This window comes from Myxocyprinus asiaticus, chromosome 50 (assembly GCF_019703515.2).
Source record: "Myxocyprinus asiaticus isolate MX2 ecotype Aquarium Trade chromosome 50, UBuf_Myxa_2, whole genome shotgun sequence".
Taxonomy (NCBI): domain Eukaryota; kingdom Metazoa; phylum Chordata; class Actinopteri; order Cypriniformes; family Catostomidae; genus Myxocyprinus; species Myxocyprinus asiaticus.
Window position 1 is genome coordinate 1,040,439 of NC_059393.1, and position 26,658 is coordinate 1,067,096.

The 26,658-nt window shown below is 37.0% G+C and overlaps 1 protein-coding gene across 12 annotated transcripts in view; it reads right to left on the reverse strand.

Moving 5' to 3' along the window:
• LOC127438686 (arf-GAP with coiled-coil, ANK repeat and PH domain-containing protein 2-like) overlaps nt 1–26,658 on the reverse strand; it is a 100,327-nt gene that overhangs the window by 66,788 nt on the left and 6,881 nt on the right. For 11 of the 12 annotated variants that reach the window (XR_007896790.1, XR_007896794.1, XR_007896792.1 and 8 more), the window contains exon 2: nt 998–1,055. Coding sequence is in view for 4 of the 12 variants with exons in the window: in XM_051694455.1 (XP_051550415.1) it covers nt 998–1,055 (58 nt within the window). In the remaining 8 variants the exon portion in view is untranslated. Of the gene's footprint in view, nt 1–997; nt 1,056–19,240; nt 19,315–26,658 lie in introns of all 12 variants that reach the window. The other variant, XR_007896795.1, reaches the window with a different exon arrangement.

Sequence of the window (26,658 nt, forward strand, 5' to 3'; positions counted from 1 at the left end):
CCCATTTTCAAGGGGGTGCTACAGGCTGCAACTTTGCACAGCCCTAATGGCCGACAACTCTGATGTGTTTGCAAAATTTTATATTGTGGAATATTTATAAAAATATTTATATTATTATATTAAGGCAATTTATTACAAGCAAGGGTTCTCTTGTACCGAGTAAAAGTTTTCATCATTGATTTAATCAATACTGTGATGCTCTGTTGTGTAGTACTACATTTGACAAAAAACAACCCCATTGTTGCGTTTTGGAATGTGCAGTGAGGATCTGCAAGCAATTTATTTGATAAAATGCAATGGTATGTTGAAACGTAATTGTTCTGTTTTCATTTGATTAAAGTTCCATGAATTTATTTGATAAGACAGGTTTTTTTGAAAACACAGAATTTACATTTATGCCTCTTATCCACACTAGAAATGATCTGTTTATGGCGGAGGAAAACGGCATTCTAGTGTGGATGAAAGGAAAAATCATAGTGAAATCAATGCATTTTGAAATGAAAACATCTTCTATTTCCACCTCTAAACCACACTAAAATAGTGTTTTTAAAACGCTCAGTTTATGGTGAAGGACAACAGCATTCTAGTGTGGATGCAAGGTGCACACATAGCAAAATCAATGTGTTGTCAAACGAAAACATTAGTGTGGACGTGGTTTAAGGTTACACTTACGCCTGTTATCCACATTATAATGGCCAATTCAAAATGCTAAGTTTTTGGTGGAGAAAAATGGCATTCTAGTGTGGATGATAGGCATAAACGCTTAGTGAAATCAATCTGTTTTCAAATGAAAACGTATCATTATGATCATTGCTTAAGTCTACGTTTACGCCTAGAACTTTGTTTTCCTCTATTGAAAACATAATGTTTCGAAAACCATACACTTTTAAAAATTATGAAGATAGGAAAGGAAGTTTTCAGTAGACGTGTCCTTATCCTAACATTTATGTGTGTACGCATCTGTTGTGAATCCAGTCGACCACTAGTTCATATGTACCTTGTCTAGTTTGGACTCCAGCTCACTGACGTCGCCCTCCACTTCCTCGACTGTTGCCCTGTAGAGGATAGAAAATAATTTTCAGTCACTAAACTGTGCAATGTTTAGCAAATCATAATAGAGGTAATTTACATATAATTAGAAGTTCGCATTCATAAGCACTAAGAAAGAAGCTTGTTTGCAATGACTTGCGTGTTCATTCGAGAACTTGCGTTGTTTAGCTCAAAAACTAGAGTTGAACATGTGAACACGCTTCTCTCACGCACTCATGAAGATGTCAAGATGTGTTAAAAAAAAAAAAAAACTTTCAATTTTGTATGCCTATCAAAAGACTTGGAATATGACACATGAATCACACAAAACTACTTTTATGATACTCATAGGTGCTTTTTAAGCTTTAAAGTGCACTAAAGGCACTATCCACTAAAGAACTTGAGATTTTCCCGCAAACATAAACTATAACCCTCAAGAAACCATGAGTTCAGATGTAATTCAGTCTGTTTTAAACTGTGCTTTTCCTGTAACTCTGCTGTTGGCTGTCTCTGTGTTATCTTGTTATGACAAGAGCTCTTGGTTAAAGTAATTAATGGAGTAATGATTGTGAAGCACATCTTTCTGCAAACACTTGTGTTTCTTATTTTCAGCCCAGTCATTATCCCTAAACAGTTACATCTTGAGCGGATCGTTGGGAAAGTGCTGACACGGGTGAAGTGGCTCTGTTAATGAAATCTAGGCCATTGCTTCACACAACCTGGAGCCTGTCTGGGGACTGTGAGTGAGTAATGAATGGTGAAGGAGCAGAAATAATGAAGGAACACATTTAATGACACACTGGCTCCATCACAACAGAATACATAGAGATGGGCGGTATGACAATAAATACCTTGCAACCGTAGAACGGTGTCATCTGATAAAAGATTTTGCTTCTGTAAATAGACCTGCATAGCTATCAGTGGGCAGGACTACTTAACGTAATTTACACATGAGAGCAAAAAATGAAACGTGAAATAATGCGGAAATATTGAGCGGGACGTGCTCAAACAAGTCAAGACGAGGAAGAACTGTGCTGTTAGACTCAATTACTTCAGTTGTTTATTTTTATTGGCATTTTACAAATGCTTTGAATATGGCTCATCCAATCAGTCAGAACAAGGGATGACCAATACCAATACATTACCTTATTTTGTCATCAGATCACTTTTGCTAAAGTATTATGCTTTAAAAGATGTACAGAGAGGTACAAAAGCTATTTTATTGTTCTAACAATAAATCATTTCTATTGAACATAAATTGGATCTGTTGAAACACATGGCAGGCCAAAATTGTCAGAGAGCCACAATGAAGGATAAATACAAGATTTAAAAAAAAATTATAACATTTTAGTATAACTTCTAAAATATTTGTCAACTTTTATATATATATATATTGATATTATATATACAGTTGTGCTCAAAAGTTTGCATACCCTGGCAGAAATTGTGAAATTTTGGCACTGATTTTGAAAATATGCCTGATCATGCCTGATCATGTCTTTTATTTAAGGATAGTGACCATATGAAGCCATTTATCATCACATAGTTGTTTGGCTCCTTTTTAAATCATAATGATAACAGAAATCACCCAAATGGCCCTGATCAAAAGTTTACATACCCTTGAATGTTTGGCCTTGTTACAGACACATAAGGTGATATACACAGGTTTAAATGGCAATTAAAGGTTAATTTCCCACACCTGTGGCTTTTTAAATTGCAATTAGTGTCTGTGTATAATAAGTCAATGAGTTTATTAGCTCTCACGTGAATGCACTTAGCAGGCTAGATACAGAGCCATGGGGAGCAGAAAAGAACTGTCAAAAGACCTGCGTAACAAGGTAATGGAACTTTATAAAGATGGTAAAGGATATAAAAAGATATCCAAAGCCTTGAAAATGCCAGTCAGTACTGTTCAATCACTTATTAAGAAGTGGAAAATTCAGGGGTTTCTCTTGATACCAAGCCAAGGTCAGGTAGACCAAGAAAGATTTCAGCCACAACTGCCAGAAGAATTGTTGGGATACAAAGATGTAACGTCGGTGTAAGATCAGTGATGGCTAATTACACTTTGGTTAAAAAAAACCCTTTTAGCCTTTTGACATTTGCATATAAATTACTGACCTGGCCTCCGCGTTTACATTTATATGGGTGCTAAATTGCAGATGGTCTTTATCACTATCAAAAGGATGCTAAAACAGGTCGCCTCTGGAGTGTCTCCATCAAGCTTCAAACACATTCCACAGAAAGGGGGGTGACCCCCGTGCCAGGCACCAGAGCAGTTGTCTGTCTCCAGTAATTCCAATACACGTCACACACACACCTAAAGACATTTTCTCTATTTTAGGCCATAGTAAGCAGTTATAAATGTATCTGCTATATGCATGTGTTGTATGTATATTCCCCTATTATATTAACTTAGTTAAAACCCTTTACTTGTATTAGTTAGATGTTAAATGCCTATATTCAAGTGTATGAGTGTATCTCGGCGTTAATATCGTCTGGAGGTTACCTTCTTGGTATCAAAATGATCTTCTCTTTATTTCTCACACTATAATGTACACCATGTGATCGTGAAATGCATCGAACAATTCTTACTATGTTTTGAATTAAAAGCTGCACTAGCGGTCCAGATCAGCAATAAAATGCGAATGGGCCATAAACGGAGACAAAGGATGTCTCTCCCGCTCAAAATGCATGCCTCTGATTGGCCACTCCACCCACAAAATGGGTGTGGCAATGAACTATTAAAACTCCAGAATGCAGACTAATCATGGCTCAAAACTCTTCTTCTTGAGACCAACACACTCCAAAACTCTCCTCTTGAGTTTAACCTTCTGGCAGTGTTTACCTTCAAGTAACTTTGTGGATTTGCTGTGGACTTCTTCAACTCACTCCTAAAGAAATCGTCGAGAACCTCGTCTACCGCATCAAGACTCTTATTCAGCAACAAACCAATGCAAGTAACCATTTACAACTGATTAGATGCGCGTTTAAGTTTGAACCCCTTTTAAGGTGAATTGTGCCTCTGATGATTCTCATTTAGGTTGTGGTTAAGTGATGTGAAATACTGCCATTCTTTGCTCTTCTCTCTCCTTTCCTTACTTTTCTTCATTCTATATATGTATGTTTTGCTTAGTTTGTTTGTATGTTAGTTATAGTTTCATTTATTAAATCCCTTATATTCACAATTGATTGTCTCTGTGTTCCGCTCACAATTCGAAGTCACTGAATGTTGCTCCTTGCTACATGCTAAACTACTGCTAGCACTGTATAAGTAGGAAGGCTATTGTTCCTTGGCCAGGAAAGTAATCTTCTTAGAATTGATAAATAATTATATTGTCTGCTCGGTGGACGGACAGATCAGGTAATTGTAATATCGATTCTGCTACAGTTAATTCTAAGATCTAATCTAAATATTTATTATTAATTATAACCAGTTATAATTAATTATAAATAATTCCCTTTTTAAGCTAATTTGCTACAAAGAAAAACCCACAGGTAACCTCAGGAGAAATACAGGCTGCTCTGGAAAAAGACATTGTGGTTGTTTCAAGGAGCACAATATGACGATACTTGAACAAAAATGATCTGCATGGTTGAGTTGCCAGAAAGAAGCCTTTACTGTGCCAATGCCACAAATGACAACACCTTGACATGCCTCACAGCTTCTGGCACACTGTAATTTGGAGTGACGAGGCCAAAATAGAGCTTTATGGTCACAACCATAAGCGCTATGTTTGGAGAGGAGTCAACAAGGCCTATAGTGAAAAGAATACCATCCCCACTGTGAAGCATTGTGGTGGCTCACTGATGTTTTGGGGGTGTGTGAGCTCTAAAGGCACAGGGAATCTTGTGAAAATTGATGGCAAGATGAATGCAGCATGTTATCAGAAAATACTGGCAGACAATTTGCATTCTTCTGCATGAAAGCTGCGCACGGGACGCACTTGGACTTTCCAGCATGACAATGACCCTAAGCCAAGGCCAAATTGACCCTCCAGTGGTTACAGCAGAAAAAGGTGAAGGTTCTGGAGTGGCCATCACAGTCTCCTGACCTTAATATCATCGAGCCGCTCTGGGGAGATCTCAAACGTGCGGTTCATGCAAGACGACCAAAGACTTTGCATGACCTGGAGGCATTTTGCCAAGACGAATGGGCAGCTATACCACCTGCAAGAATTTGGGGCCTCATAGACAACTATTACAAAAGACTGCACGCTGTCATTGATGCTAAAGGGGGCAATACACAGTATTAAGAACTAAGGGTATGAAGACTTTTGAACAGGGGTCATTTCATTTTTTTCTTTGTTGCCATGTTTTTTTTATGATTGTGCCATTCTGTTATAACCTACAGTTGAATATGAATCCCATAAGAAATAAAAGAAATGTGTTTTGCCTGCTCACTCATGTTTTCTTTAAAAATGGTACATATATTACCCATTCTCCAAGGGTAATACAACTGTGTGTATATTATATATATATATATATATATATATATATATATATATATATATATGATACCATTTTAGATATATCTTTATAAGTTCACATTATTGATGCACATTCATCATGCTTTACCTTTTTATAAATCATTTATTTTGGTAGGTGTTAGCCTACTTAATATTACAAAGAAAAACAGTGATTATTTAGCAGCAAGGCATGACAGGCTGTGCTATCGACCTTTTCCTGAACGCGTAAGTAGTCCATGATTTGCTTGTTTTCAATTTCCGGTGTCCATTGTTTTCATTCGCATCAGTGTATATTCTTAATGTGATGTTTAATATATTACATTTGCAAAACTGGTCAAAAACATGTGGCTTTATCCAGCTTATTTTGCAACGTGGAAGCAAGCAAGCGGCTGCATTTCCGGCCAGTGTGAGTTCCGCTGTCATTGACTGCAATGTAAATAACTAGAAGGATAATAAACCCATAATTTAGTGATATGGGCTTATAAACTATTACACAACCATAGGATGAAAAGCAGAATAATATCCTAATGTCGGATACTTTTCTAACATCAGCATTTATAGTAAAAGAGTACCTGTAAGTATTCACTTGTTGCTGTGTGTTGTTATTGAATAGACAATAATAAAATCTGCTTCTTACTTTACAGAGAGCATGACAATGCAGTTTTTTAATGTCTCCATGTAAACCTACATTCATATTTATATGTAAAACCTCTGATGTTGCCTTCATTTATTACTTCACTTCTCGAAAAGTGTAGGGGTGTAACCCTGGTGTCCTGGCCAAATTCCCCCCATTGGCACTTATCAATCATGGCTTCCTAATAATCCCCATCCATTAATTGGCTCTATCACTCTACTCTCTCCTCTTCACCAATAGCTGGTGTGTGGTGAGCATACTGGCGCACTATGGCTGCCGTCGCATCATCCAGGTGGATGCTGTACACTGGTGGTGGTTGAGGAGAGTCCCCTGTTCACGGTGTAAAAGTGCTTTGAGTGTAGTGTCAGAAAAGCATATATTAATCATAATCATTTCAAAAGGTGATCAGCGCCTGAACTCTTAATTCATTCTGCCTGTGCAACAGTGTGTGATTAAATGATGGCAAAATGCATTAAACGTTAAAACTATTTGTGCTACAAACCAATGTGTTTATGAAAATAATGATTAATGATAATAATATGATGACATATATTGCCAGCCTGCAATATAAAGCAACATAATGTAGTATTTTGGTATCGCTAAAATAGCTGGAGGTGGCTTATACCGGAAGAGGCCCACATTTTTATTTATTTTTTGGCAGTGCCTTACCTGAGTGTGATGATGTCATGAAGCGATGGTCCGAGGTTAGTAATGGAAATACCATTAACTACTTTAAGATATCATGATAGCCAACAACTGCACAAGTTGAGCCTGAACTTCATTTTTACTCCAAATAACACCTAAATGGTTGTCGTTCTCCATCTAAAGCTATATTTTGTGAGTAAAATTATTAAAGGTGCTGTAAGAGATTTGAGCATTCTGAGATTCAAGCTTTCATGTGACTGAGCCATTGAATTAGCCATGCCCCCTCATTCCAAAACCCGACCTCCAAGATAGTTTTATAATACCTGGCAGTAAACAGAATATATAGGCAACAAGAATAACAGAGCGCAACAATGCCCACCCACGTTTTCAGCTGTCTGTGTTCCGGAAGTATTTTTCACATACATTTTTTGCATAGCCACTCCAATACCTTGACTTTGTTGTCCTTAAGTCATTTTTCCACAACTTTGGAGGTATGCTTGGGGTCATTGTCCATTTGGAATACCCATTTGCAACCGAGCTTTAACTTCCTGGCTGAGGTCTTGAGATGTTGCTTCAATATATCCACATAATTTTCCTTCCTCATGATGCCATCTATTTAGTGAAGTGCACCAGTCCCTCCTGCAGCAAAGCACCCCCAAAACATGATGCTGCCACCCCCATGCTTCACGGTTGGGATGGTGTTCTTCAGCTTGCAAGCCTCACCCTTTTTACTCCAAACATAACAACGGTCATTATGGCCAAACAGTTAAATTTTTGTTTCATTAGACCAGAGGACATTTCTCCAAGAAGTAAGATCTTTGTCCCCATGTGAACTTGCAAACTGTAGTCTGGCTTTTTTATGGCGGTTTTGGAGCAGTGGCTTCTTCCTTGCTGAGCAGCCTTTCAGGTAATGTTGTCTACCTGTTTCCTCCAGCATCTTCACAAGGTCCTTTGCTGTTGTTCTGGGATTGATTTGCACTTTTTACACCAAACTACGTTCATCACTAGGAGACAGAATGCATCTCCTTCCTGAGCGGTATGATGGCATGGTCCCCTGGTTTATATACTTGCGTACTATTGTTTGTACAGATGAACATGGTACCTTCAGGCATTTGGAAATTGTTCCCAAGAATGAACCAGACTTGTGGAGGTCCAAATTTTGTCTTGGCTGATTTCTTTTGATTTTACCATGATGTCAAGCAAAGAGGCACTGAGTTTGAAGGTAGGCCTTAAAATACATCCATAGGTACACCTCCAATTCAGTACACCTCTTATCAGAAGCTAATTGGCTAATTGTCTAAAGGCTTGACATAATTTTATGGAATTTTCCAAGCTGCTTAAAGGCACAGTTAACTTGGTGTATGTAAATTTTTGACCCACTGGAATGGTGATATAGTCAGTTAAAAGTGAAACAATCTGTCTGTAAACAATTGTTGGAAAAATTACTTGTGTCATGCACAAAGTAGATGTCCTAAACGACTTGCCAAAACTATAGATTGCTAATATTAAATCTGTGGAGTGGTGTAAACTTCTGACTTCAGCTGCATGTGGGTCCACATTAATGTAAGAACAAACTTCAAAGAACAATAAGCAACAGAGGAGAGGACTAAACAACCCAGAAGCAGGAAACCACATCAGACCTTTACATGTCAACATTCATCATAAAAGCTGGACTATTCCTAAAGCCAGTCCAAATTAGTGGATAGGGGTTTGTTTATCCAGCTGGGATGACATCCACCTTCCTCAAAGATTTTCTGTCGAAACCCCAGTTTCTACAAAGTAGGGTTGGGTCATGATGGTCAAATAGTTATCCAAAATTAGAAAAGTTGATTAGTGAGGTTGACTAGTTTATTTCGTTTTTTTCATATATATTTGTATGATTTTTGAATGAATTTGTACATTAAAACCCTCCCAGGTTTTGTTTTTTGGGTTTTTTTTTTTGTTACAGCAATACATATTCAGATGGACATCTTCAGCCACTGCATGTGTCTCACTCTGCTTTCTGTGTAATTGAGAAATGTTGTACTTTTAAGATGCCATGTCAATTTTAAAAGTAGCGTATGATGTTATGGGCAGAAGAATTAACAATTTCTACACAGAATAACTTAAATACAAAATCTACACTGATATTCTCCTGAGCAATAAAGATATTCGGACTGGTGCTGGCCAGTCTGAATTTCTGGCATCTGGCAAATCTTAACTGTCTTAAATACAAAGGGCAGATCTGTCTGAACACACTCCTAAAAAAAAAAAAACACAACTGGCACACACATTCCAAGAGATAGATAAAGAACGTTCACCATGGAAACCTGTGAAATCACAGAACAAAGACATTCCATGGTTCTTCAATATAACCAACTCTCTAAACTTAAAATTATTATACTAATCATGAGGCATGTTTCCGGCTCACCAGCTTACATGTAGCTTAATTCATGAACATATGACATGGACTTTGGACTTCTCTTATTTCACTACAATCCAGATACACAGCCATGTGTAGGATTATCCTAAAAATATGGACAAATGCATCCTATGCAGATGATAACCCTGACAATTATGTTTTTCAAAATGTGTGATGTATTATCTGTGTTTAAAACTAAGAAACTAATTAGTACAAAGTTTTATCATGCAGTTCGATTATTCGCAGTTATAGTTTCCTTCTGAAATTCATGATTAAAATGTTCACTTTTTGAGCAGGAAAAGGAACAATGGGCCATAAATTAAATATCTTGAAGGGAGGACAGAAATGACCATGTGACCTAGCAAAAGACACTTCTGATTGGCTCAAGGCACCTTTGGGGTGCGGCCAACCTCAACTCAACAAAATCTCCCTGCCTACGATGTGCTCTTCCCTCTTGGCTCTTGCTCTTCTCTTAGCCCTTCTTTGGCTGGCTTTGCTTCAGTGCCCCTCTGCCCAGGTTTCGCACAATATAGAGTTCAGGAAAGCTCAGAACGCAAAGTTCCAAGGAGCTTCTCTCTCTTCTCTGCCCTACAACTTACACACATGATGGGGAGTCGCGAGTCTCCCTTGAGGGAGGCCTTGCTTCAAAGCCCCGCCTGATATTTCCAGCACCAAACTATCTGGCGTCTATGATCTTCACAGAGGTCTAAAAACATAGACGGAGAACAACCAGAACTTTCTACGGACCCAGCCAAAGAACCAAAGCAACGTAAAGCAACAAAACGCAAGTACACCTCCAGACTTTTGCTAGAGAGTGCTGGTGTTTTATTTAAAAACTTCGGGAAACCCGACTGCAATTTGAGGTATACTAAATGAAGTATCAATGGTTCAGAGCATGGTCTATAGATTCCGTAAAGTTCAATTTTCTCTGTTACAGATCATTTCCATTCACATTCTGTTACAGTTCACTCACCAACCTGTTTTTATGTTTGTCTATGTGTGTTAGTTAGTTTGATGTTGTAGATTAGAAATAAAGTCTTGTTTGTATTCAAAGAGGATTTGACTGTGGTATATTTTGATAAATAATCTCGTGCTCGAACAATATTTCAACATATTTGTGATATTATTTTCAATGGCCATGAGAATAGTATTACTCTAAAGAGTTAATAGATGCGTCATATCAACTCAGCATGGTCAAGTGATCAGATGTATACCTTAATTCTTTCAGTATTCCCCAAATTAATCATAATTCCCTTCTTGAGCTAAAATTCCTCACATATAAATTGTGAGCAGATACAACAAGCCTGTTGTATTACATATTTAATGGTTTTATTCAGATTTCTAATCTGATCATTTGTCATTTATCCTTCATATAAAAGGTGTTAGAATGTGGCCAAGATTCCAAAACTAATTTACATATAAAATTCTACATATTATTGGTGTATAAATGCTGGCATGTTTAAATCTGCACATTATATTTAGCGTTCCATTATACAATTCTTACATATTACTGGTGATGAATGCTGGCAGTTGTAAATATACCCTGCCACAATGTCGCTAATTTCCTACATTAGTCCGAGTAGACCCCTGCATTCTGTTCCTTATGTAAACGTCCCCTGTAAAACACATCTGATCAGGGGTAAACCTGAAACTAGCCTTATCATGAAGAGTTTCCTTATGATTGATTAATTGACTAGACCTAAACATTTGATTGATTTTATCACGTGCTTGTTTTTTTCTTTTCTACTGTTTCTACTGCATGTATATTACCGTGCACACCCATTTTCTTTTTTCTTTTTTTTTCTGCTTGTCTACATCTTGCATTTCAACTGAGTGTATTCGTTTTCTCCTCTGTGTTTTTTCACCGATTATTGTATCAATCTCAAACCTCTGCTGATCAGGAACCAACAACAACAACAGCAAACAATTGCATGAGGGATTCACATCGATCTCAAACCCCCGCCGCTCAAGAACAACCATAACAACATCAACAGCAAACAATTGCGGTAAGTCATGGCATCTGCTCATGTTATTGCTTCCTGCATTGCATGCCACGTTTACTATAGCTTCTTCCATCAGCAGTGAGGGATTTACATGTGATAAATGTAAGGAATTAGTCAAGCTGACAGAGAAGTTTAATGAGTTAGAGACACGCATCCAAATGCTAGTGGAGCCGAGTGAGAAAGAGAAGCCAGTACATACTGTTTCAGATGCGGGTAGCACAGCGAGCAACACACACACTATGGTTCCGTCTGTAGAGCCCCCGCAGCAGAGCATTTGGGTGACTTCTCAGCAGCATGCTCGCTCAGCAAAGCGACACTACTCTCCCGTTCCTGTAAGGGTTTCCAATCGATTCTCCCCACTCATGATGCACCCACTGAGAATCATATTGAAAGCGCCCTTGTTATAGGAGATTCTATTGTAAGGAACGTGGAAATAGAGACTCCAGCCACTATTGTTAAATGTATTTCGGGGCCTCTGGTGTCTGACATCAAATCAAACTTACAAGTGCTGGCTAATGCTAAACATAGATTTTCTAAAATTGTTATTCATGTCAGCACTAATGATGTCCGGCTTCGCCTGTCGGAGATCACTAGAGATAATGTTAAAGAGGTGTGTGAACTTGCAAAAACGATGTCAGACACTATAATATGTTCTGGCCCCCTCCCTGGTCATCATCGTGATGTGGTTTATAACAGATTAGCATCACTGAATGGCTGGATATCTGAGTGGTGTACGGGGAATGCATAGGATTTATAGACAATTGGAAGAGTTTTTTGAGTAGACCTGACCTGCTAAAGAGAGACAGACTCCATCCCTCCAGGGAAGGCATCACTCTCCTCTCTAGTAATTTGGCTCATAGTCTTAAAAGTGATAGTTATTTGACTAACTGGAGCCCAGGTCAGGAAGCAGACAAACTGCCTTATCAGAATGTCTGCTAGCTGCCTTGAGTCATCACACAGGTCACATAAACTACAACACACAGAGACTGTATCACCTAGATATCACATAGAGACTGTGTCTGTTCCCCGAACTACCAAACACAAACCCCTCACTAAATCATTTAAAAAAAATTGTATTAAGGTAAAACTTGAAAATAAAACAAATAAAAAATGAAGATAAAAAATGAAGATAAACATCATATAAAGGTAGGGCTACTAAACATTAGATCTCTTTCAACCAAAGCACTACTTGTAAATGAAATTATTACAGATCATAGTTTGGATGCGCTCTGTTTGACTAAAACCTGGCCTAAACCGGATGAGTATATTAGTTTAAATGAATATATACCCCCAGGTTATTGTTATAAACACGAGCCTCGTCTGAAAGTTCGAGGTGTTGTTGCTGCAATTTACAGTTAAGTTTTTGGTGTTACTCAGAGGACAGGATATAAGTTTAATTCTTTTGAACTAATAATGCTTAATGTGACACCGTCGAATACAAATAAAAAATCTCTGTCGTCTTTTGCCCTTGCTATGGTATATAGAACACCCGGGCCGTATTCTGATTTCCTTGGTGAATTTACATTTATATTTACATTTACATTTATTCATTTGGCAGACGCTTTTATCCAAAGCGACTTACAAGAGAGGAAAAACATAAGCGAATCATCTTAGGAGACAGTGGTATAAAAAGTGCTGTATTACAAAGTATCACTAGCATCATAATAGTATTCAAAATAGAATAATGTGCAACAGAATTTTTTTTTTTTTTTTAATGACTGGTTAAGTGCTCATGGAAAAGTTTTTTGAAGACAGAGAGTGAGTCAGCTTCATGGATGGAGTTGGGAAGGTCGTTCCACCAACGTGGTATGATGAAGCTGAAAGTCCGGGAAAGTGTTTTGGTGCCTCTTTGTGTTGGTACAACAAGGCAACGTTCCTTAGCCGACTGCAGACTTCTAGTGGGCACGTAGCTCTGCATAAATGATTTTAGGTATGCTGGAGCAGACCCAGTAACTGTTCTGTATGCCAGCATCAGAGCCTTGAATTTGATACGTGCATCAACCGGTAGCCAGTGGAGAGAGACAAGGAGTGGTGTAACATGTGCTCTCTTTGGTTCATTAAAGACCAGAACGTGCTGCTGCATTCTGGATCATTTGGAGGGGTCTAGTTGCACATGCAGGGAGGCCTGCAATGAGAGCGTTACAGTAGTCCAGTCTAGTTATGACAAGTGACTGGACAAGCAGTTGTGTGGCATGTTCAGAGAGGAAGGGTCTTATCTTCCTGATATTGTAGAGTGTAAATCTACATGATCTTGCGGTCTTTGAGATGTGGTCTGTGAAATTTAGTCTGTTGTCGATGGTTACCCCTAGATTTCTGACCGATTTGGAAGGCGTTACTGTAGTTGCACCCAGCTGCGCGGTGATGTTGTGTTCAACATCAGGGTTGGCTGGAAAGACAAGGAGTTCAGTCTTGGCTGGGTTGAGTTGCAGGTGGTGCTCCTTCATCCAGGCCAAGATGTCCGCTAGGCAGGCAGAAATTCGAGCAGTCACTGTGGTGTCGATGGGCTGGAAAGACAAGTAGAGTTGCATGTCATCAGCGTAACAGTGGTAGGAGAAACCATGTGCTTGAATGATGGGTCCCAGTGATGTTGTGTATATAGAGAAGAGAAGTGGCCCAAGCACTGATCCCTGAGGTACCCCAGTAAGTAGCTGATGTGGCTTGGATACCTCACCTCTCCAGGCTACCTTGAAGGACTTACCTGAGAGATAGGAATTAAACCAGTCAAGCACAGTTCCTGTGATGCCCAGCGAGGAAAGGGTAGAGAGTAATTTGCAGATCAGATCTAGTAGTTACTGTGGATAGAGCTTTAATTGTTGGTGACTTCAACATTCACATAGATAATGAGAATGACACATTTTGTCATGATTTATCTCATGTACTCAGTAAGCCAAAAGGTCTAGAAGAACTTGATGTAATGCCAGAAAATATAATTACAGTCTTCTCTAGCACTCTTGATAGTGTCGCCCCCCTTCGATTAAAGAAAATTAAATGCATGGAAGGATAGTTTCTGTAGCTACAGATAGGCACTAAAAGCTGCCAGGTCAGCATATTTTAGCAAACTCATAGAAAATAACCACAACAATTCTAGGTGTTTATTCAGTACTGAGGCTAAATTGGTAAGGAATAAAGCCTTGACTAAACCAGATATTCCGTTGCAGTATAATACTAATGACTTCAGAATTTCTTAACTGATAAAATTGAAATAATGCAATCGTCTGTCACAGCACCTCAGAAAACAGTGTCTCATAATTTTCCTCATGAGCAACTTCAATCCTTCGCTGTCATAGGTCACGAAGAGCTAACAAATCATATCGAAACATCAAAAGCCACAAAGCGTATGTTAGATCCAATACCAGTAAAGCTCTTAAAAGAGCTATTCCCTGTAATCTCAGAACCTCTTCTTAATATTACTAACTCCTCGCTATCCTTAGTACATGTCCCAAGAAACTTTAAAATGGCAGTTATCAAACTGCTTATTAAGAAGCCACAGCTTGATCCTGAAGAATTGGCTAATTACAGACCGATTTCAAATCTCCTGTTTATGTTGAAATTACTAGAAAAGGTAGTGTCCTCCCAACTATGTTCATTTCCACTGAGAAATAGCATATATGTACAATTGCAGTCAGGATTTAGGCCCCACAGTATAGAGACTGTACTTATCAGAGTTAAATATGACTTGCTCTTATCATCTGATCGCAGCTGCATTTCTCTTCTAGTGCTTTTAGATCTTAGTGCTGCCTTCGACACCACAGATCACAACATTCTCTTGAGAATTATGTTGGCATTTGTCGACTTGCATTAGCATGGTTTAGGTCCTATTTAGCAGATCGCTACCACTTTGTGTAAATGAGTAATTGTCAAATCAATTAAAAGTTGTGCCATAGGGATCAGTTTTAAGGACTCTGCTTTTCTCCTTATAAATGCTTCCTCTGGGAGATATTATCATGAATCGTGGAATAAGTTTCCACTGTTATGCCGACAATACCCAACTTTATATTTCTTCGAAACCTGACGAAATTTCACACTTCTCCAAATTAGCAGTGTATCAATGAAATCAAAGATTGGATGGCCAGAAACGTCCTTCTACTCAATTCCGACAAAACAGAGGTACTAATTATTGGACCAAAAACCTCTAAAAATAAGCCACTAAAATATAACTTGACTCTAGATGAATGTACTCTTACATCATCTACTACAGCAAAGAACTTAGGTGTTACATTTGATACCATTCTGCCCTTTGAAAATCTAATTTCCAATGTTTGTAGAACAGCATTCTTCCACCTCTGAAATATTGCTAAGTTACGGCACATGCTCTATGTTGCTGATCCGAAAAACTAATTCATGTGTATATGTCCTCAAGACTAAATTACTGTAATGCATTACTGGGAGGATGCCCTGCAGGTCAATAAATAAACTTCAATTGGTTCAAAATGCAGCAGCCAGAGTGCTGACTAGAATCAAGAAATATGATCATATTAGCCCCATTTTGGGTTTACATTTACATTGATGCATTTGGCAGATGCTTTTATCCAAAGCAACTTACAGTGCACTTATTACAGGGACAATCCCCCCAGAGCAACCTGGAGTTAAGTGTCTTGCTCAAGGACACAATGGTGGTGGCTGTTGGGATTGAACCAGTTAAGTGCTTTAACCCACTATGCCACCACCACTCGTTGTTATATTGGCTACCTAATAAATTTCATAATAATTTTAAAATTATGTTAAATACGTACAAAGCTTTGAATGTTCTAGCTCCATAGTACTTAAGTGACCTCTACCATGCTATATTCCATCATGTTCATTACGATCGCAAAATTCTGGCCTGTTATTAGTTCCTAGAATATCAAAATCCACAAAAGGAGGTTTTCCTATTTGGCTCCTAAACTTTGGAATAGTCTCCCTAACACTGTTTGGGACACAGACACACTCACTCAGTTTAAGTCTAGACTACAGGCTCATCTATTTAGCCAGGCATACACTTAATTATAACCATCAATTCACAATTAGGCTGCTTTAGTTAGGTCTGCCGAAACCAGAAACATTTATCATGATCTATAACTCCACGCTAATATTATTCTACTTTTTTCCTTGTTTCAACCATGGGATTCATGTCCCAATGTTACCAGAGCCGGCCAGATCCAGCTCCGTTCCTGCTTGGTGTCGGACTCCACTGCTACGTGTCACTGATTGATGATGACTAAATGCAGCCGGTGCCAGCCAGACATCACTTCTGTCTATTACGATGGACTTCAAAGGATGAACTGATGCCAACTCCAACCATAAGACATGGGACACTTCATATGCCACTGCCTGACCTTAGACTTAAGATAGATCTCACCATAATGATCTGCCGGTTGAACTGCGATGCACCTCACTGATCTCTGCCGGCATCACCTTGGTTTAATGATGGACTACACTCTTAAAATGGAATATAAAGACTATCAATTAATTGCCAACAAAAGCCTTCATCAGCCAACTAACAAAGGACAATGCATCTATGTGAACTTCTGCAGTTAATCCAGGATGGACTTCAAAGACATTAGTCATTAATCTTACAGTTCATACACAATCTTTGTTTAAACACTGGCTCTTTACACTTACTTAGTTTACTAATTTTAAACCATGACTTGCACTGCACATAAATAACTAATATTGGCATTATATTCATGTTGTTTATCCAGAGGGGAACTGGCCCCCACAGTGAGCTTGGTTTCTCCCAAGGTTATTTTTCTCCATTAACCAACATCTTATGGAGTTTTGTATTCCTTGCCACAATCGCCTTTGGTCTGCTTACTGGGGTTCTAAATACAATTATTATTTATTTATTTTTATACAGAATTTACAATCATATTTAATCAAACTGCACAATAATCACTCTAAGACTTTACTTATATTACAGTTTCATTTTTTGTTAATGCATGATTTTCTGTAAAGCTGATTTGAAATGATGCGTGTTGGAAAAGCGCTATACAAATAAAAATGACTTGACATTCAGGCAACCCACCTACTAGTCGATTTTGAAAATATGTAGTTTTGCACATCTCTGATATGGCGGGGCAATATAACTAAAAAAAAGTTAATCTCAACATTTCTTAGCCCTTTGAAAATATTTAATATATATATTTGTTCTGAAATCGCTTAAAAGAGTGGGTTTTTAAGGAGGCTGTTAATTGATATATACTTCTGTTTGAGCCATCAGTCCACGTTTTTTCAATGTAAATAAAAAAATAAATAAAAAAAAAATAAAAAACAAATCTGGTTTAAGAGCAGAATTCCTGGTGAAGAACTACACTACCCATGATACTGAATGGAAACTATCCACCAATCAAAGAATCGTGGCCAACGATGTGCACCTAAAGAGCTCTGCAGCTACTGCCCACTAATACGACACACTGCGAAAGATGCAATTGAGTTGCTCTCCCTGCATTCTCAAACTACTTACATTGGAATATATCTAAAGTTTGCAATGTTGTGATTCACCTCAGAGCTAATTGATTTGGTTCATGGCTTACAATTCTTTGATGAAGGATTTTATTGTATCCCTATGGGAAAAATACTTTTGGAATCAAGACAGCTAAAAAAAGTGGGCAGGTACTATTGTGCTCTACTGTGGACAAATAGATTCAAAATGTTTTTGTAAAATACAGTAAAAATCAAGAAATATTTTTCATTAAATGAACACAAGGAAGAATGACATTTAATCTTTTTCATGTACCAATATAACAACACCAAGAACTTCGGAGATGTTATTAATTTTTTTTTTTTATCTTAACATTCTCACACTCACACATCCCAGACGAAGTAGGGATCGTGAAACAAGTGTAATGGCACGGTCTTTATGAAACTTGGTGACCAAATAAAAATCACATTAAAACAATGTTCTTAATTTTATATCTGCAGCAATATCATCGCATTGGTATTGTGAGTGTTTCATATACTGCCCAGCCCTAATCTGTAGTACCAAGAGGAAGATGGTAAAGAAAGATCTCGAGATCTTAAGTTTGGTCCCAGTTTCGGAGGGTAATGAGAAATCTCAGCTAAAATTTCTTGAAGCTTGAATCCTCACAGGGAGCGACCAGTAAGAGTTATGAGAATATAACATCTCTCACGCTGTGACGCTAGGGAGGAACTGACACTCACACAGGCCCATCTGTTTTAGAATTCTTCCTGCAATTGTTGGGAAACAATCTGGGATGAAGCAGAGGGGGAGGGGGAGTTCCCAATGAGGTAAACCTCAGAAAACCAATAACACTGTGTAATGAGATTACATGGAGGGAATTTTGTAGATGAATTCTAGCCAACTGTAAAGAGCAAGTTGGACCTACTAAACTTCCAAAAGCACCGATAATGCACAAGCATCATTTTGCCATGAGATATGAATGCACTACAAGTCTTGGTTCCCAAAGTATTTTTGCCTTCAATTTCTTCCATAGGAATTTCATTAAACCCTTCATAAAAGAGTTCTAAGCCATGAACCAACCTACCAACTAACCAACCTCTGAGGTAAATCATAACATTACAAACTTTATGTACAAGACTGTGTACATAATGTTTTTCATGAGGGCATGAACTACAATCCTATGAGGCACTGCAAATGACAATTAAAATAAAACCAATGAAAAATATAAACTACTGATTTGTTGTTGATTTTAAGTAAAGAAACAATATATATTAAGTTTATTGCAAAATTTTCAGATATACACATATGTACAAGTAGTTTGAGAGTGTAAGAATGCAAATGGGCATTCGCTGCAGAGCAATTTTGGCATGCTTTGTTGATCGCAATTCTCTGATTGGTGGATCATTTTTCCCTTGGGATGATGGGTAGTGTAGTTCTTCACCAAGAATTGCACTATTATTATTATTATTATTATTATTATTTAAATGAAGTTGAAATAACTCTGACTGATGGCTACAACAGAAGCATATCCCATTGATTAAAAGCCTCTGAGCTTACAGTAGGTCTGTAGAGGTTTATAAGATACTGTTAAAAATCAATTCACCTGAATGGGATTTTTACCTCTGGAGCCAGATTGTTGTGCTCTATAGTAATACTTACCATTAAATAGTGTAGCACTGCCTTGATATAGGCTAGCCAAAACAATGCATGAAACATCTACTAGAAATGATAAGCTGAAAAAAAAAAAAAAAAAAAGCCATTACCTTCATTTGCACTACAGACTGACCTACATTATCAGTGTGTGCATAACCTGTAGCTGATCTTAAATGTGTGTCAAACTTTGTATAGTCGGTGTAGTTTTTTCATGTAACTTGGTGTTGTTGGCATTATAATAACTCACAGCTAGGGAGAAGACAAACATAAATGATGAGGATAGCAAAAATATCAGTAATCCATTATTTGCCTATAATTTTGGTGTAAAACTACATGAAAAACATAGAAAGGTGGCACCATCTTTATTTCATTTTTACACAGAGATAGGTAGGTATATTACTAAAATCAGTTCACTTAAATTCAGCACCCCTTTTTGCAGTGGTGTGAGTTAGGGGTGTAACGGTTCTCTGTAAAAAAAACGAACCGTACGGTTCATCACCCACGGTTCGGTAAGCATTGGCACCACATTACCTCAAGTTTAATGACACATCTGGAGTACAAGGTTTGGTGAAGAAAACAAAGCGTCATATAGACAGGCACAGTTACCGCCTCCGCTAATGCACCTGAATGGCTCTTTAAATGGACACTCTCCGCCTGTGTTTCACATGAGTCAACTTCATGACATCACTGTTCTGCACGCATTGTGTGTACATGAAAATGGCAAGCGGAGAAAACGAGCCGCTGATAGAGAAGCCGCTTATGTTTCTCCTTTCTGGGAACATTTTCTTTTTGCAGTCAATTGCTACAATGATGGTCAAAGAAATGTTTACAAAACACACTGTTTGCAGACATCGCTCGGCGCGAGTGCTGTATACTGGTAATATGTCAATAATGCGAGCGAGGGTTTAAAACACGCACACAAGTGCTTCCTGTTTCCTTGCGTGCGAGCATCAATAATGTGCTTTGATAAATGGCATTAAAATGCCGTTACAGTAATACACTGATACATGATTAATCATTTACTCTGACATCACCCAGGGAAAGAGCCGCAGGTGAGCCGAAACTGCATACACTCCCTTCCATTTTTAAGCAGGCAATCAGTGCTAATTCGGACAGACATGAAACAATAAGTAAAGAGCTTGGGCTGTTCATTGCCATATGTGGGATTTCCACCTATGATTAAAATACTCAAGCAGCATTATCACAACATCCCTTCTCGTATGAATTTTAATAGCAAGGTTATTCCTTTTATAGTGATGTACAGCTTCAGAATATTGAATATATGTTGAGATGAGTTTGAAATGTACTATGATGATACATATAGTGTAATAGTGCAAGAATTAAGTTAAAATGTTGATTTAGTAATTAGAGAAAATATATATTTTTTAAGTTAAAGACCCTGATGAAAATTAGCTATGGTTTTGCAAGAGTAATATTGTAGTAACCATGACTGCTGTCACCATGGTTTTCTGAGCAGATATCATGGTTTTGATGCAATTAAGCATGGTTTTATAACAGTAATACTGTATTATTTTACTATATATTGTAACCATGACAGTAACCATGTTGATTTTGTGGTTACTATGATTAGTATGGTTATTATTATTATGGTTACTGTTGTAAAACCATGATTGTTATTTAAGGGCAAACCTGTTGAAGAGTATTCTTTGTATTTGGCAGTAATATTTTTTCTGAACAAAGCAAATACCGAACCGTACTGAAACCGTGACCATAAAACCATGACACAAACTGAACTGTGAGAAATTCGAACCATTATACACCTTGTGTGAGTCCTAAATTGGGGGTGTTAAGGAAACATGTTTTTGTGTTGTTTTTCCGAAAGTTGTGCCTATAACTTCAGAAGCATTAAGGATACCTTAATATCCTTTTAGATCTGGTTCTGAACAAACTTTCCTTTTTGTATCTACATTTTAAGGCCCTATATGGTTAAATCCCAGAGATAGGGGGCAATTAATATGGTTCTATTTATAAATTGTTAAATTTTAACCATTTTCAATGGTTGAAAACCAAATGTGGGTCACATGGTATGAAGTTAGTTTTTCTTGTCCAGTAAATCAAAGGTGTGAAGTACAAATAATATTTAAACTAGAAATTTCAGAGCAAATATCGAGATATATATCGAATATCGTCAATTTGCTGAAAAATATCGAGATATAAATTCTGAAGTCATATTGCCCAGCCCTACTTTTGTGTGATTTTTGAAGATTTAAAGTTATGACCACCATTCACTTGCATTGAGAGGACTTACAGAGCTGACATATTCTTCTAAAAAGCTTAATTTGTGTTTTGCAGAAGAAAGAAAGTCATACACATTTGGAATGGCAAATTTGAGAAAATGATGAGAGAATTTTCATTTTTAGGTGAACTATCCCTTTAATACTGAAGGAAGTGTCGATGCGGTGCAGGTGGCAGTCCAAAGTTGTGAATCTAGTCACTATACACACAAAAGTTACGAAGGTTTTTATATTTCAAGAATGAACAAAGTGACATTGATGAGTTTGCAGGTTAGTGTATGAAACTGGTGTAACTGCGCAAACTCTGTTAGAAATGATGACCTTCATTATTCAGTTTCTCTGTATGTAACCTTGAATAGGTTTTAATCAAGCTGTCAAACCACAAAAAGACATACTTGTAACTGAAAATACACTGTGTAGGCAATATGAATGATGCCTTTACACATATCTTCCAGTGATGACTAGAGTAAATAATCTTTGTCCTTTGATTAATGATTTAGGTCAGATTTAATGGAAAACTATGTGAGTTGTGCTCCATGGCGCTGCAGAATTTTGAGCAGCCCCCAGAGTCGTTTTGACCTCATTTTACCAGCCACTCAGGTTTTTACAGCCACCATTATCCGATTCATATATACAGTATAGGCTATTTACAATCCATGTACAGTAAAATGCAAACTGCTGGATTTAAAGTGATTTAAACTTAAGGCACCAGTCCTGAGATGGCCTAAGATCATTTGCACCACTCACAAAAAAAAATAAAAATAAAATAAAAATGCTTGCAGCTCTCTGATATAGAGAAGAAAGAAAATTCTCCACATATGCATTCTGTGAGAAGAGCTCGTGCTGCGCTTATAAGTGAAAGAGGCAGAGCACCACTGACCATCTCAACAAACAGTGAACACAAACACCAGTCTCTTTTCTTTCGTCTGTTCTTCCAAATTTAATCAAATGTGTTCCAAGCGCACATCTTTGTGTCTAAGAACCGACATCTCTTGTCTAATGTCACTCTTGTCCTGTTTAGACCTGGTATTAACATTTGTCTCAGGAGATCTCAAGTGGACAGTACTAAATACTAGGGATGTGTGAGACTAGTCGACTGGTCAACTAAACAGTTCTGATGCTGTTAGTCAACATTGGAATTACCAGTTGGGTAAAATTTTCCCCATTAAATTGTTGAATTTTTTTTTTACACATTTACGCTTGGCTTTATATTTTTATACAAATATACAAGTTTATAATAATATTTGTTGATGTGTTAATTTTGCTCATAAAAAAAAAATTATGTTTTTGATCAAGTAGCCTAGAATATGACTGTTTTAGGCAAGGAATGGCATTTTTTATTCTGCTGATTAAGAAGGCTATATTCAATGATGCTTAACGTGTTCAACTATCTTTTATTGTGTGTGCACGTCATGTTTAGAATACTTTAGGTTTATTGTATGCTACATCACAGGCCTATATTTTCTATCCTATATCTATTTTATTTTTCTATCATAACTGTTATTGGTTAATGTTCTTTATTGAACAGATGTCATATTAGATCAATGGTTCATGCACGACTGCACGTCGTGAAATACGCTCAACTTTTCAGCGCATTTAGTTTCTCTCATAGATTTGGATTAGTCTACCTGTTAATTACTTTCAACAATGTTGAAAATACTGTTTTAATATGTTAAGTAACTTTTACTTGGTGAATTCCGTTTAGAACAGGCTATTAGGATTCGTCTACAGGTCCTGCACTATTCATTCAGTTGTTTTCAATAAAAATGCCTGTATAAACTAACGTTGATTCAGTGAATGCGTGTCATGTTCTATATTTAATGTACAATGATCATAATGCAAGGCGAGGACGTTGTAGATAAATGCCTCATTTCAGTGGAATTTAGCATCGGATTCAGAATAGATTAAGTGTTTTAAATGGGTTGCATAAACACAATGTTTTTGGACTGTTTTCTGCAGGTTTCTTACTTTTTAGACAAGTTGACGCCAAATTTTTGGTTAAACGTCAGTGAAATTAGTCATTTGGCACGTCCCTATTAAATACAGGTGTGAGCGGGGTCCAAAAAGTAAAGGTTGGTGGGAAGATGAAGACTGTCCTCGCTGCGGACTGTAGCGCGATGACGTAGTGGATTTAATCTGCTACGTAATTGATGTTCACAACGTAGTGGATGTTTTAATGCAAATGCACGGAATGTTCGGAGCCGTGATATACTGGATGTTTTTAATGCAAATATTTTATCCAGTGTGCACATTATGTAGTGTTATGTGTAAATAAAGAGTGAAAGAGTGCAATAATGATTGCATTTCCTTATTACATTTTTTTTATATATAGGTATATTAATAGCATAGTATGGCATACTAACAACTGTTGAGCATCAAGGATTTTAGTCTTCTGAACAATATAAGAGGTCTTACTGCTGAATATTTTGAATGAATTCATTTGAAACGGATGATGACTATGATAAGTACAGTATGTATTGTACTGTTTCAAGAACAAATACAGCCCCATTCCTTCTTTCATTTTATTTAGGATTAAAATCTTAGCTTTGTTTTGGAAATAAAAATCTACTACACACATTTTTATTAGTGCTTGTTGTGCTGTTTAAAATGTAAGGGTTAGATAATGCACATACCATACAGATAACACAAAACAATATTATATGTGTTACAAGTTGTAAAGAGAATCTGATATAATATGTAGGGATGTCCTGATACCATTTTTTGAGAACAAGTACAAGTTCCGATACTTCATTTTTGGTACTCACAGATACTGTGTCCGATACCCTAAATTCCATATCAACAGTTTATTTACATTTTAGCATCAAAAATTTTAACAAAGTGTTTAAACAAATTAATTAATTAAAACTTTAATCAAATGAAAATATAACAATGCATTTTCAACATAATATTGTATTACTTTTTATCAAATTAAGTGCTTATATACAGAATCTCACAGCACAATCCAAAATACAACATTTATTATTATTATTATTAATAGTAGTAGTAGTAGTAGTAGTATTACAGCGACTATTACATAACTTTACAGAAGTGATATATTTCTGTCATACTTTTTTCCTATAAATTTACCTTTAATTTTGACTTTCTGTGTTGTTTTGAACAAGCAGCTCTGGCGTTTTGATGGAAGAATCCCACTCTGGAAAAGAGTGTCGCTAAGTGACTCAAAGTGATTATTAAACCGCAAAAGACTGTTGTTTAATTAAATAAGTATGTACTCTGTATGTGCTTCACGCTACAACATAAATTTGCACTCTGTTTACTGTCATCTGCTACAAACAGAGCGCGCAATGCTCATGAAGGTGTTTTCCCTATATGAACCTTGGAGGAGCCATAAAAGGCATGAGCTGCTGACGTCAGCACAACACTGTCTCAACACATTCACAAGCGCTCACATTTGAATTACATGTAAACTATATATTTATCTCATTAAATCAAAGCTTTTGCTGTTAAATAATCTCACAAGGACATAACGTGATTTTAATTTGTGGGATGAATGTTTACCTAATGACATTCGTACATCAGATGGTATTGTTTTTTGGTATCGGAGCATTTTTACGAGCACCAGTACATGAGCGCGGTATTGGACCCGATACCGATACCAGTATCGGGACATCCCTAATAATATGCAACTGGTGTGCACATTAAAAAAATCCAATATGCCATGGAAATCTAATATGTAATGGATTAAATCCACTACGTCATCGCGCTACAGTCCGCAGCGAGAACTTCTTGGGAAGATGAGCTACTTGAAGCCACTGCTCCAAAAGTACCTGCCTTTTGGTTAATTTCATACCCTGGTTAGGGGTAAAAGAAGCACATATCATAGGCTTTATCTTTACATATGTACTGATAGGTGGATGTTTGTGGTGTTACGCAGTAGGCTACTTTAGTTTTGCATTATTGGATATCACGTGAGTCATTTGTTATTCCGAACTGCCAGGTTCAGGCAAAAAGCCAAAGTGCACATATATTTCAGATTTTAGTTTTGGCAGTGGAAGCAAGAGTCTCATCCATTTTAAATGCAGTGGTCTAGGTGTACTACTGTTCAAGTGATTGAAACAATACAACACACGCTATCCAAAGCTTGAATGCAAAAATTAATGCAACTCTGGTCTAGGGCTGGGCGATACATCAAATACCCATGATATAAATCGCGGTGATTTTGCTGACAAAGTAAAATTCAACAATATCATGATTTTAATGAGCCTTTTATTTGGCCATTAAGTTTCATAGAGTGCATCAGTAGACTAATTTCATGATCCTTCAGGGCTGTATAATTAAAACAACATCAAAATGGAGATATGATCATTTGCAATTATTTAACTGCCAAAGACTGCGATTAAAGACAAAGATAAACATGGTCTGTGTGTGTGCTTCTGAATGGCGACACACTGATCTTTGTGCACGCGCAGGGGGGGCAGCGGGGGCTCGTGTTTTTAGCGCAGTTCACCTGCATTGTGGAGTACTGCAGGTTCATGCATTCATGCAATTCCAAACTATAAAGTTATTATACAAATCCACATACGTGGAACAGTAGAGTTTGACAGCGGTTCACAAGAAGTGAAACTCATAACTGTCAAACCAACATTGCATTTTCCATTTCATAATAAAAGATCTTGGTGAAGGTGAAATATACACAACTGCATGTAGTGTCAAAATAAAAACCCCAAATAGGGTGAAGTAAATAGGACAGAAATATATATTAATTTATCTTTAAAAAATCTTATCCTGAAAATAATAATAATTCAGTATTATAATATAATAATAAACTTGACTTGGTCCCACAGTAATAATTTAGTACTATGCAATATTCATCTGGTTTCCAAAAAATAAGTGAAGTAGTCTTGTTCATTCACAAAGAATTTTTTTTAGTAAAAATATATGAAGGTAAATAAGACTTGAATTAAACTTCCATACATTATTGTATGTTAAGAATAAGTATAAATGTGCAAATCAATGAAAATTATTACATTTTCCACTCCCTTGTGTTAATTTAAAGAAAAACTGTGGGAAACATGCCTTCATCATTTTTAAATAGATTTTTTTCTAATGCCTTTGAAATATTTATTCTACATGGCTACAATGGCTGTTTAGATGAAATTATGGTTCCTCTGATTTAAAAAAAAAACAAACAAAAAAAAAAACACTTAA